Source organism: Hetaerina americana, unplaced genomic scaffold (assembly GCF_022747635.1).
Source record: "Hetaerina americana unplaced genomic scaffold, ioHetAmer1.1.p SCAF_93, whole genome shotgun sequence".
Lineage (NCBI taxonomy): Eukaryota > Metazoa > Arthropoda > Insecta > Odonata > Calopterygidae > Hetaerina > Hetaerina americana.
Window position 1 is genome coordinate 1,393,487 of NW_027287572.1, and position 15,000 is coordinate 1,408,486.

The 15,000-nt window shown below is 36.2% G+C and overlaps 1 protein-coding gene across 1 annotated transcript in view; it reads right to left on the minus strand.

Annotated features, from left to right (window-relative positions):
• The window catches only part of LOC139699859 (eukaryotic translation initiation factor 4 gamma 1-like), a 109,694-nt gene that overhangs the window by 82,403 nt on the left and 12,291 nt on the right, over positions 1-15,000 (minus strand). Inside the window, exons 5-6 of the mRNA XM_071598282.1 lie at positions 14,489-14,547; positions 2,425-2,520 (exon numbers count right to left, since the gene is read on the minus strand). Coding sequence (XP_071454383.1) covers positions 2,425-2,520; positions 14,489-14,547 — 155 coding nt within the window. The remainder of the gene's footprint in view (positions 1-2,424; positions 2,521-14,488; positions 14,548-15,000) is intronic.

A 15,000-nucleotide genomic window follows, 5' to 3' on the forward strand; every position in this document is an offset into this window, starting at 1 on the left:
TCATTCCTTCTTTTCTTTTATGTGATGCTCAGATTTCACATAGATTAACACAAACACGGTATGGAGCCAGCCATTAGATTTAGACTAGCTAAAATTGCCTTGGAAGAAATGGCTTTTGCATGAATGTTAACACTAATGGAATGTAATGAAGTTAGAAATTATTTGTTTTATCTATAACTTCAGGTATTGTTGAAGTTATTACAGGTCAGTTTGGCAGCCATTTGGACCTAGGTGGGAAAGTTTTTAAATGTTTTCAATATCAAGGAAGAGACAGAAGGATGGAGAGAAACTATTCAGACAATACTATGAATACAAACCATTGGGTCACAGTTTCACGTCCAATAAGTTACATACAAAATATATAGACCTACAGCTCCGAACTCTGCATTACATGAACGTCATTCCAAGAAAATAGATGGGATGACTTTCAAGGAATAGAAATGCCACTAAGGGCGGGCATAGGGTCTCAGAATTAAAAATGCATTGAATTGATGTTCAATGTGAAAATGAAAGAATGCTCTGTCTACAATTAAGCATTTCAATATTAAATAATTGTTGCTGCCAAACAAGGAGTGACAACTTGCATATGGTCTTCCATTAGAGACATCCCATTAACAATAGGCTGGCATCATCAATACCAAATTTCTCCACGAACTTCTTCATTAATCCATTAACTCCATACTGACACCTAACCATCAAGGTGTAAATTGAAGCAAAAGCTGACCAGTATAACCATGACAGCACCTGAAGTCCATTCACCCAATCGTCCACTTTTCAAACAACTGCTGGTACAAATTTACTATCATAACATTTACCTTTGTGTTGAAGCATTTTCATCTTCAATTTCCCCATGACAACTCCAGCTGTCAATCATAACTTCCCAACCAATTTATTCCAAACTTTCAGGGGACAACATATTTTTTTTATAATGCTCAATTTTAAAAAGAAATTGCAACGAAGACAATTACCATAATTGTACATAATGTAAACAGTACTTGCCACCAAGCAATCATTCTTACACAGCCACAGTTCATAAATTCTAATGCAATTTAAGGATTATGTATCAATCTATATTTTTCAAAAGAATTTCCTCAAAATGGTGCCCGAGATCATTTCATAGGACCAGTTTTAAATACTTCACAACTAATAATTGGATAAATATGATATAACTGGTGACCTTGGCATCATGGGTGCAGTAATTTGCAGCAGAATGCGGGATCATGAAGTTCAGTAATGTCTTAATCCAGTTACTTAAAAATTTTTATTCGTTTTCCCATCACATGATTTATAATGTGAGGTTAATACCTAGATTTCTCTCAGATAAGATACACATTTTGGAGAGTGGGTTTCTTATGCATAACCAACAATCCAAGTATTAAAAAAATTACACCCATTACATATTGGGATCAATATATTTTCCTTAATGCCAATCAAGACATAATTAACACTTTCACCATTAATGTGAGGTATAAAAATAAACGTGTGCAAGAGGTTATGTTATCAGGCACAAAATGTGATTACACAAAGTTTCCAGAAATATATATTCTCATATTGCAAAATTTTAATTTCATCAACAACCCCAAATCCAATGTTTTTGCCCAAAAAAATAATTCCTAATTGATATGCACCGGGAGAAATCAAAAGTATTTAACAAACAGCACATTTTAACTGAAAATTAACTATTTTGGCATCTTCAGTTTGGTAATTTGATATGAAAACAATGCTCCCATGAAAAGATGGCTATGGGTGGCACGTCTTGGAAGAGTGACAATCAAATCTGGCTCCACTAAGGAAAAGTGTTGGTAAGGACGGCTTATGAAGACAACTATAAATGTAGGCTATCTTTTTACCTTCATATAAAATAATATATATGTACGGCATGTGTGATTATGCTTATCTTTGTTTGCACCGCACACATTTTAATGTAGGCTATCTTTTCCATATTTAGAGAGAACACAGCAAACACAAACACACTAAGAACAACATGGCCCCTTGCTTTTGCCCATTAGTACAAATGAATATAATTATGGCATTCCAAAACATGAATACACATTAATACAGGCATGCAGGTAAAAATTAACCAGTTCAAAACAGTAACTTGAAAAATACACAATTTACAGCAGCATAAAATACATTAGTACACACACACCACCTACTACATATAATGCAAGCAGCTGGTTTGTCACATGCTCCGGGAGAGAGATTCTATTTTTTTAATAACTCGCAAACATTTCCTTAGCATAGATCAAAACAAGAGAGAAAGAGGGACAGACACAGGGAGGGAAATGCCTCGTTTGCCTTCAGTCCCAACCAGAAATCAACTAGCTTCCATTTCACCTTTATGACTGAGCACTTGTATTATCAGACAAAATTCACAATGCTATAAAATCCCTTTGTCAATTATATTAAATAATGAGAACTCACATGTGGAAAACCCAAATGTCCCACACCATTTGGAGTCATAACCTGGCTTCGGCTAGTGACCAGACGTGCAGCATTGTTGGCTCTAAAACCATAAGACTAAAAGAAAGAAAAACATTACTATCCGCAAAAGGGTGACTACTAACCAATGCATCAGAACAAAGTTTGCATATAGAACAAGTAAAGAAGATCTAACACTTCAAATTTTAATGCTAAATACATGTCATTGAAATGAATACCTCCTCAGGGGAACCAATCCTGTCACATTGGCACAAGAACAACTGAAAATGCTGAAGTTCCATTAGCTATCCTGCATAGAGCATGCTCTGCTCTAAATTTAATAACAGTAGAAGACAAGGCATGTGACTGAGCAGTCAAAACACAAAGAGGCTCCTTTCATGAAACCATCCTCTGCCTTTGTTTCCATTATAAATTAACTGAACTGTCTGCACAACACATTCATCTCATGGGCCCAAACCAAAGATTTGCAGGTTTATATACATTAGAAGGGATTTGTATTCTACTTTTTTATTTATCTCGAAAGATTACTTGTTCCACAGCAAGGCTATCTGCATTATGAGGAGGCCAAAGGAGAAACAAGCAGTAATGTGTGTAAAACATGAGGAGTAATGTTAATTATAACTCAGGTCAGTTTTATAAGATACCAAACAGACTGAGGAAAATATCCATACTTCAATGCAACCTTTCTATTCATAGTTAATGACTGGAATGAAGCACCTTACAAAAAAATTTTCGTGGCACAAATGATCTTAGCTGACAGACGGCTTCCATAATAACTAACACTGATAAATACTAAAAGAATGCCATAACTACCACCATGATGATCCTGAATTACCTTTGAACCTGCGCAACTATAGTTTAGGTCACGTGTTTTGAAGTCACTATCTTTTAAAAAATAAAAAAATATGAAACATTTATTTCAATTAAATTTTAATATAAAAACAATGATAGAAAATTATTCGATTGCAAATCATAAGGAAATTTTAGTTTAACTAAGAAAGAAACATGCTGGAGGGTACCATTATGCCTTTAATGTCTGTCGAGTGTTTCCAACGAGGGAACTTTCTGCAACGTTTAGGCAAAAACAATACATTCCTAACCATGCATTACCTATGCATGGCTAACTGTGTCACTCGACTCCCCAATCACTTGAAAATAGTAATTATTATTATTAACATATCTTTCAGTCAATTTTGGACTATTCAAGAGAATCATAAGTTTTATAAAATTTTACTTAATCAACAAGGGAATGACAGGATATCAAATATTGATTTGATACCTACACATATTTATACAATATGTAATAACATTTTTCAATAATCATTGCGTAAGTTTTTGAATTAAGAACATAACATTTGGAAAATTTCACAATTCCACTAAATTATGGGGTGCAGCAACTTGACATTCATTTTTCAAATGCAAACCGCTTTCAGAAAAGGAAGTCATTTTACCACACCCTGTATCTCCATGATCCACCATTCACCATACACTATCACCAAATATGATATTTGACCACATTTATACCTAGCGAGAGGCAATTTTCTTCACCATTCAATTTTATTTTTTTCTGGACAAGGAGAGTGAAATTGTTTCACTCCTCTCCACAGGGTAGCAGAGTTTCAAACAATGGCATGCATATACAGGGTTGCACCTAAAAGTGGTAGGACTGATTTTCTCTGGCGCGAACGGAGCGGTGGAGGGGGGTCTGCCTGGCAGGGTAAGGTGGAAGGGGCTCTTAGCAACAGACCAACACCAACCTCAGTCGCCCGCGGGCTGTCGTTGAGTGAGGACACCGTTTTTAGTGAAGCAAGTTTTTTGTTCGCGTCCGTGTATTTATTCCACTCTCTGTGTTAGGCCCCATTAACAACTAACAAAAGAGATTGGCAATTACGGCTTTGGAAGGAACAAGCATGTCATCAGTAATTTGATATGTTCTAACTAATCTTGAAAACTGTCTCTACACTCATGTTTTTCAACTCAATTATTGACTTGAAAATGTAACCTTTAACTGAAGTGCTCTTTACAGGAAAAAATAGCTAAAAGATGACCAAGGTAAATCTCAAAATAAGCTGGGGTCATTCACATCCAAACTAAGTCAACATGAAATTCGTCCCCGACATAACCATATGGAATCTACATTACATATTGAAATGAAATAAGTGACTTGGTAGTTCTACACACACTTAAGTTAACACATGACCAAGGTTTCGACAAAGGATGTCATCATCCGTACGAACTACCTGATGATGACTTCAAAAACAAAACAAAGGTCGCATTCCAATTGAGTATGTGGAAATACTACGCTACTTTTACATTTCAATAAGTCAACATGATTGTGACAAAAGGCTTCCCTTTTAGGAAGTGTTAAAGAGTGCAGCTCATTCAAACGTAACAATTTTATGTAAGCATTCTAACCGCAATTCTCTCTTCATTCTACCAGACATAATTTTGAAAATAAACAAAGAAGCATTTGGCACTAGGAGTAGAGAATGATAAATAGTGAAAACCAATGACATCAGGTGGTGTGCCTCACTGATATATGGCTGGAATTGTAATGTCTGGCGAGAGATGAGATGAAATCCTTACACTGCACGAGGGAAGACAATTCTAAATAATTTTTTGGGCTAAACGAACTTCTTGACCTCTTTGACTGAACTGCATCATTCCTCTGCACAATAGACACCCAGATACTCTTCCCATGGATCAATTGTGAAGGATAAAAACAATATTTATTTTAAATTAGTCCAAAAATAGCACTTTGGCCTTTACATCGGACTTTAAACAATGATATAACAATATTACAGTTGCATATATCCAAGCCCAATGTGGAGGAAAAACGACCTATGCAGGAATCAAATCCGAGACCTCTGGGATGGCATTAACTAGAACACTTGTAATGTAGTTATCACGTTGCATATAATCAGTATACTTTATGATTATTTTAAAGTAACAACAGTATTGACCATTATTTTACAGTCACTTTTGAGTTATCCCCCATTAAATTATGTATTAACCATTCTTATTTTCCTGATGAAAGACAGTTTACCATTTCACCTCTTATAGATAACCCAAAAATCAGTTCTATACAAGAAGACTTTAAACATCACAATGAAAAGCATAATGAACTAAATCAGCAGAGTTTTTAATGTCTTAAGTGAACAGGCCATAAAAGGAGATGATCTCAGTTCAATTCTTTATTCAAATTTTTGGGTAATTTAGATGAGGCATATCTAACAGCCCACAGCTGCTCATGTGAGCCTTTCCCACTATTTGCTCGGTTTACCTAAAGATATACAAAAAGGTATAAGACAATACAAAATATATACAGGATATAGGCAATCATTCTCTTCCACTTTCCTGGTGCTTCATTTTTGCATATGACATACTCTAGCATTATATTGGAACCATCATATTCTTACTAAAAATCTAAATAATGAACACATTAAGTCAAACAAATGCAAGGGTTCTTTTGATATAGTAACACTTAAAAATTAACTGAATATACTGTCTTGCCCCACAGAGCCCCTACCCCTCAATTCCAATGGCTGAAAGCATTGAGCAATGCCATCTTTTTGAAGGACTTCCACGAGGACTGCATTTTACATGAAGAACAGACAAATGCCCATTTTTTCCAGTCACAGTGTATACTGACTGAACTACTTATGAATTTCTACTGAGGTCATGGTGTAATAGAAAGAACATGGTGACGAATATTTCTTGATGGCATACATTGTGCCTTTAGTCTTATACTTGAAATAACAGACAACCAAATATTACCTCAAGTGAAATTCACATTCAATTGAACAATTTTATCTACAGCTATGGCAGCCTCACAAAATCCCTGATGGAGCCGCAATTTAAGTATTTTCCTGTTTAATTCCCAAGTCCTGCACAGACTTCTACGATTGCCCAAACACTAATTATGTCAACTTCATTGACTAAAGTAAACCAATTGTATTAAGAGGCATTTCTTCAGAAGGAAGATTATTACTGCATCTAGAACCTACTGCTTAGACCAATCAGCAATACTGAAAAGGATGACTAACAGTAAGTCAGTCACGATCACGTTTGTGCATCTCCTGCCTGCCATAATGTACACAGATTGGTGTGGTGTATTCATGCTTAGTTCCCAGTTATGTGGAGGGTACAGTGCCAAACCAACCTATGAATCGACCACACACACACTATGTTTATTCTCCACTAAGAGCAAACACAACACCCATCTTGCAGACATTTTTCAAGCCCAATTTTTCATGCAAAATTGAAAACAACTGTCTTACAATGTGTTTTAACTGTGGCCTGAACTATTATGAGAATATTTATTGATCACTTAAAATCATTTTGTGGATTTTGTTAACCATTTCAGAGGAAGTCACATCCACTGGGATATCCTGAACGATGTTCATCATTTGTGGATGTCCAAGGGGATCGAGATGGTGCGGGGGCTAACGTACTGGCTTCCCACCCTGAGGGCGCGGGTTCAAATCCCGGCGGTGTTGAATATTTTTCAGAGGTATCTCGATCCCTACTTGAGGTGCTTTGTGGAGGGCACTTTGAGTGAGTACGCCGTCCGTCGGATGGGACGTTAAGCCGCGGACCCCTTGGCGCCTTTCGTAAAAGAGTAGGCTAATGCCGACGCCGGGTTTCTCTCCACCCTTCATCCTTTCCTGTCCTTCCCCTATGGCGCAAATGACCTTAGCTGTCGGTCGCCTCCCCTCAAAACTACTACTGGATGTCCAAGCTTGTAAGGCTACGTTTTGACTCCTTTAGCTGATTGTAAAAAATTGCAAACACAAGATCAGATGTGCCATGAACTTCTCCCACCTTGGTCTTGATCTCTTTCCGTGTTCAGCCTTTTAAATAGAAGCCGCATGAAATTTTTTTCAATTTTCTATATAAACCACCAGTGGGTTGCTTCAATTGACTATGAAAATGAAAACGTGATGGATGTAGTTGACAATTTGACAACAATCTAGTCAGAAATATTAAAAGTAAAATGTAAGGCCAGCTTACTAAAAGCAACTTTTCCGATACTATCATTGCCATCTCTCGGGAGTTTAAAAAAAAAACATTGATGATTGAAAACAAAAAAAGTACGATGAAAGAAATTTGTAGTACCATGGTGCCTGTCTAAATAGCATGATACCCCGGGAGCATAGAATCCCAGTAGGCATCACGCTGTGCCACTGACCAATAGCTCAGATTTAATTTCAGGTGGCAACTGGGCACTCACAGTTTCACCCTTGCAGAGCTAATTTCCAAGCACGATTACTTCCTGAAAAACCACAGGCAGTAGAGAGAAAGGATCACCTATGCTAACCAATGAATTTCACAGACTGCTGGACCTAGAATGGAGTGAGCTCCACCCTCTCTTACTGAACCAACCATCAAGTTCATTGGCATGATCACCTCATTTATGAAAACACATCTTATCAATCTGCCACAGAAGGGTTTGTCAAAATCACAGCATTACTAAGTTTTCAATGGAAGCTGCAGCTACACTGGACACAAATTATTTGAAAATATATAAAATTAGGATTCGGTATTGAAGTTCCTTGCTCTGTTCTTCATAGAACTTCCTCATTTTCTTTTCCAGACCTATATGTTAATACCTATGTATTTTATTATATACAAGAATCCTTTACTATCACTTTTTAAATATTTACTTCAGGTTTGAACAATTTATCAATCATCTTTCTTGGGACATTTTCTGATTGTTTCGGAAGAAAATGAATTCACTTTTTCCTAGGCTTCTTCCCAAATGTTAAAAAATCTCTCTATGGACATTTACAGCAGCGCCATCACAGCTCAAAAACACTTCAGACCATTATTTCAATCAATTTTTCTTTACTTCGGTACTAAGTATACAGGCTCTTTGGCATAATGAATAATATTGACATTATCAGAAAACCATGACTAAATAGTCACAACAGAGCCGCAATTCACATATGGATTGCATTCAATGGCTCAGAGAATAAAACAAACTTGGCAATTCCATCCTCTTTGAAGAAATTCGTTTGCTAGAAGGAAACTTTTGGGTCAATCACAGCCTTCAGAGTTGGTAATGACAAAGAATAATGTACCACGAATACCCAAAACCCAACTAAGAAATTTACGAATTATGACCCGTTTTCTAAAGCCAAATATATTTCAATAGTTCACATCAGTTTGTCCTTCCCTTTCCAAGAGCATGCAAAATCACCGATTCTCCTTTAATTATAATCTCATACCATATCCACAGCTTTGACTTGAATCTGAATCCAATCGAACTAAAACAGTTATGCCTTCTTAAGTGAAAGCTCAAGCTTAGAAGTAGTTACCATAAGCACTAGGTTTATTTTTTCATCGATTCAAATCAGTCTAATCTACTCCACCAATCATCTCAAAATTCACTAGCTATCACCACCCATTCTATTTCCAGTTTCTATCACAATTGATCAAACAAATGATTCTGAATAAATTCCTCCAACATAATACAGACCTCAAATCGAAAGAATACATATCATCCAATTTTTCCTACCTCTATAGTATTTGAGCTGGGATATTGCCTCGTTTGATTTCATCTCCCATAGCACTGCTGCTATCTTGCTACCCAGCATTCCTTGACACATGCTATTAACAGGGTGCAGTGCTCAAATTCGGACAAGGACACGTATCCTCCAATGAGGTTTCCTCGCCAGGTTGGCGAAACCTTCCCCTGACTTCTCCGAAGCATTATACTTAGCCACAATATTGTAAACAGGTCATCTGGGGTACCACCAGAAGAATCGAACTATTTCGTAACATAATGCCCAGTGGGAACACTTTTGATAATAGCGGCTCTTCGATTTTACTCCACACTTACATGTAACATCTCAGCCATTTTGCCGTTATGACTGTTTACTAGATGCCTATTGATTTCAAAAACATCAACCTCCACCTACAGTGGAAGTACCATATGGCAGAAAATTCAAATAGAAATTTGTCTGCATTTTTTAACGCCACACCCTGTGAATTACATTCCCTTGGTATTTCTGAACTGGTATGCCTCGTATCTTCACCATTTAGCCTATTTTCCTTTCGTTCCATATTTCCATATTTTTTCACATTTGCAGAATTGAAATAGGCAGTGATTGGCAAGGGAGTGAGATCGGATCGCCTTTTACTGCGGGCACTTGTCAAACTATAGGCCAAGGGAATGTTTCGAGTGGCACGAAAAGGACTTGAGCTGAGAATAAAATCATGAGGAGATGATTAGGTCATGTTTGCAGATGATCACTCAATAATGAGTCAAACTTCAGCCAAGTGATTGCAATTAGTGTTGACTACATTTCAAAAGCAACATGAGAGGTATAGTACGAAAATTGACCACAATATTAGAAAGATTCATGACATTATCAAGAATTTTGAGAGCTAAGTTGACCATTAAATTAGAATGAAGTAAACTAAAGCAGGTGGAGCAGTTGATATATTTGAGCAGTATTTATGAGTGAAATAAATAGCAGTAGGGAAATTAGGAGGATTAAAAGAGGCACTGACATGAAGCAAAAAATTGACGACCAATACACTTGAGCACATATGGGCAGAAAAGCTGATCATAAGACAACCCTAACCTATTTATTATTTAGAATAACTAGGTGAACTCATTTAAACATAACACCCTCCAACATCTTTTATGACCCTTGCTGAAACTAAAATGTTTCCACATTAAACTTGAAATAAATTATAACTAAAGACATAAAAATTAATACTACTAGAAAAAATGTATTTAAGATCATACTCAGAAATGAAGTCACAGATTTTACTCAACAAAGCCGATGAAATAAATACTCCTCTGCTACTAAATCACCAATGGTTTTAGGAATATTTTTAAATCTTGAGCTATTCTTTTGGGTACACATTAAAACAATAAACCATTTTTTTGAGCTCAAATATTGCTTTTTCTAAGTTTCTTCCCAGTGCCTAACAGATGAGTCATCCAGCATTTGCCTCCGAACTGAATTAACTGTTGGATGACAGATTTAGGGGGTGAATAGAAAGTGGATCTAAGTGTGAATTCGCCAAGAGTGGAAATATTTTGCATTATTCCTTCCAGGTAAGAAACGGATCACCATCATGACCAAATGTTGATTGCTGAGAATACTTGAGAAAATTTTGGGATGAGCAATAATTATTCGAGACATAAATGAAGGACATAAAATTATAAACTGCCAACATTAATTACATACCCTATAATTTATAAGTTCTTGAACACCCTTTTTTCTTAATAGTCTTTCCTGGGTATACCCTAATATACAAATAAAAACTAGTTTGCGTTAACTTTTAACAATCCTCAAAGCTGATAATAAATTATGCACCTATTCAGTCCATCATTAACTCCAAATTATTGAAAAAATTAAACTATTTTCTAACGTTGATTGTTAAGAATTTGACTATCATTACAATCCTTTCTATTTGTAGCCACCATGGAATCCTGAACACCATTATTCACATAACATTTTTATTAACTTAACCAGGAAAGTAGTCTGACATTTAAAAAAATCTTAGTTTTCTCTTGTGGGTTCTAAATGTCACCGTGAAGGATACGATTAAATTCATTTCACCAATTCCTTAGTGCCCTCAATTGTCTTACAACTAACAGTAGATTTAGAACACGCATTGTAGGTTTTGAAAATATTCAATGAACAAATGGTATTGCTATTTAAACTGAATTTAATACACATCTCAAATTGCTACATGAGAAGTTGTATACACAAATATTCAACACTAGCGACTTTTACTTACATTAAATCCACTTATAGAAACATTGAGGCTATTTCTTTCCAATGTTGGTATTGTCTTCAACATTCTCAATTGTTGATCTTTTTTATTCATTGATTTAAAGGTAACTCAAGGAGAAGAGATGAGTTCATATAAGTGCCTATATATACAATACAAGGTGCCAGCCAAAACTACCTGGGCATGGCTATGGTTTATGAACCCCAATCAAAAATCTCTGAAAAATGCAACCCCATTCCTTAGGGATAGTAATTAACAGCAGTAACTTTAGCTAAAATCCCCAAAAATCCAACGTCTGTCATTTAATGAACAATCCACATTTTTTGCCTACATTATGATAAATGCCCTTTATCCTTGCACGCAGGTTTCAGTCAAACAACTGAAATTTCCCTCATTTGATTAATATAAAGATAGGTTCCATTCTCTTGGTAATATGAGTTTTCTTTTGCTCCTTAAAATACAAAAGAATTATAAAGAGATTCAATTCAGGCAAGGGGCCGAGGATTCTCCTTTTGTGAACACTTCATATCGATCCATTTTTTTATGGCATATTTGAGGTACTATAGTGCCACAAGCTAATCCCAATATGCAATTGCTATTAATCATTTTCATCACCAGCAAACTTTAAGATATTAATTAGTCCCAAGAAACATGTAACATGCAGGACGTGTGAAAGCAAAATCTGGTGGGATCCATGAGCGGAAAAGTGATCCAAATGAATCAAAGCCCAGTAATCCCAGACTTGTCCCACAATTATGCCAAACGCCACTCACAATTACGGCACCGCTTGGTGAGCATGACTGTTTGCTATATGCAAGCACCACTTGTCTTATTTAACCCAGATGTGCAGGAAAATATATCTTTAGACCTCAATTTTACAGAGTTCTATTACATAGTCTACTTCAGACATTTTTCACTGTTTCCATTTAAAACAAACTTGAGGTTTCACCAAACAATAACTTCAATATGACAATTATTATTTTTAAAGAACATGAAGTCTTGTCATATTACATAATAAACAGCACAAATACATTTTCCCCGAATTTCTGTCAGATTAACCTTTACTTTGTTATGGTGTATCAGCTGACCCCTTCAGTAACCCACAGTTAAGTTACAGAAACATTCGGGTATATATTTGAGAGACTGATCCAAGGCTTGGTGACCAGCCTAGTCATGAGGGCATTCACAAGGCCAACAAGAGGATACCTTTTGAGCAGGGGAAGTCAGTCAATTGCATCATTCTCAGTAATGCATGGCCAGTACTTAAATTTCAAAATTCGTTCCCTCATAGATGTGAAGGTAACTATACTACACCACTTATGTTTTTGTCATTTCTGTTAGATGCCCATTACCCAGGGGTAGTATCCTATGTAGCTGAATTCACCTGCAAAGTCTCAAGTTTGTAGAAGTTTTATCTGCTGACATGTTCTCAGTTTTACCTGGATTCCATTGACCCAAAGCAAAGAGGTTTAAAGTTTAATTAATAGCCAGTCAATATAAAACTTATGGTTAACACTGCAATAATTCATATCAATTATCTCTAAAATCAATATCTTCTGCTGCACTCATTTTCTGTCCATTTCTGGTTAACAATGAATTACTGCTGAACTTAAAAGCTCAACATGCCTAAAGACCGAGGCCTTCTCAAATGATTCTCGCCCCAAACATCCTCACATGGTTTACGGGGCAACTCAAATGTCCAGATTGTATTTCAATGAGCACTGAATGATGCAACTGAAGGAAAAGTATTACCCTAAATACCCCACCAGGTGCACTTCTTTCCCCCAAAATGCACTTTAAAATCAGCCTGCATCTTCTAATGGACCAGAGGTTTTAAAGGTTTCATTTCAACCTAAGAATAACTACCAATGTCATTATTACACTGTTTTCAGTCAGTGGTAAGCCACAATCTTTCCAAAATATTTTTTCACCTTTTCTGCCAGAAAAGTATTTCTGATAAACCCTGGCCTGTAAAATCAGGGTGCATCTTGTGTCTGCCTTATGGGCCAGGAAATATGGTAAGTAAATTACTCATCCAAAAAGCTTTAAATTCTTCCAAAATTCTATAGAAGGGAATGAACATTTGGAAAACTCACAATAATTGAAAAATCAGCATTAATGGGAATTGATCAAAACTTTTCCACTTTATTTACATTGACTTCTATCCAAAAGCCAACAGTTTCAAATACTCTAAATAAAATGTACAAATACAGAATAGGAGTCGAAATTTTCATGTGAACGACATAAAAAATGCACAAAATTAAGACCAACACACCCAGCATAGAAAGTCATCCTCATCAACAAATAAATAAAAGGCAACTGCATAGAGAATGTGAATAGAAATCTGATATTGCCTCCCTATGGAGGTGACCAAATCTTATCCCTTGAGCATCCCAGGTATCACCTGGTGGAAAAGATAAGTGCTGCTCCAAAAATGTTCCTCATCTTGGTTTTACATCCTAGCTGCTTGGGATATACACTTCCATGGCAATGTAGAAGACCCTGAATTATTCTCTGTTGAACAAACATCTCAGTTGCATTAAGGGATGGCAACAAGGACGCCATAGTTGATACCTTATCTTGATTATCATTTGGAAAATTTTCAAAAACTTTCAGTTCAACTTATCTCAATTCAATTTCCTTAAGAAAAACCCTACCATTATTGCCCAACTTTTAGCAAAAATATTTCATCCCAACTCACCAAATATCACCAGCATTATTAAATTCAGCACGGTGGAAATAGTAAGTTCTGTTTGCCTCGGAGCCTAAAAGTGAAACCTGCTTACTGAGAAATCCAAAGAGCATAAATGGAGAGTGTAGAATAATATAAAAACATTCACTTTGGAGAACAAACAATGAAGAATTCTACTATACGCAGAATACCTGTGGTAATGACACACCTGCTACATAAATCAATTACGGAGGAAAACTGACTATTTGTCCACACTTGACAATGCTGTCACCTGCCATTTACTCTCAGGCAAAGCAAACATTAGTGCGGTTGTTAATAAGTAATATTTTTCCATACATGCTGCCATTTAATTTATAACTTTGATATTAAGGACAAAAACCATGCAACAAAACCTCCATGGATCACCACACAGCAGAACTGTGCATCATCAACGAAAGAGATGGGAGGAATGATATCGCACAATTGACAACCAAAACATAAGTGCAGAGGTAAAAAATCACAAGAGCACAACACTCAATGCCTGACCAAACGTTTTTCCTAATGAAGCTTTAAGCAGCAAATACACTTGTGCCAATAAGTTGCACAACAGGTACATACCTGAGGTCCACTCAGCCTTTGCTGATTTGACATGCCAAAGCTCATGTGCATACCAGATGCTGAAAAAGAAAAAAAAATCAATTGGCACCAAGAAATGAGACCCCGCACAAATATTCATATATTTTTGTCAGAGCACACACAATAAAAAAAATAATCATGGAAAACCATAATCGCTACCAAACAAATAAATATACATACCAGATCCACAAGAATTATATCAGGCAACAGCTTTAGTTGAACGGAGATAATGCATTCAATCACGATATGATGGACGTTTAGCCATCACAAAAAGGAAACAAACCAGGTTAACTTCAAAGTAATTATTTACTAGAACGACTTAGGTTTGAATAACATGCTTCAATGCGTTTGTGTGTACATACATAAACACCATAAACACAGTATCAACCCCAAGGTCTGTTTGGTAGGTGATGGTAGAGTTCACCCAGTACCAAGCTGTATACAGCTTATGAAATTCACACATCAGGGAGGAGGGGCCAGTGTCCCGGGTGCCA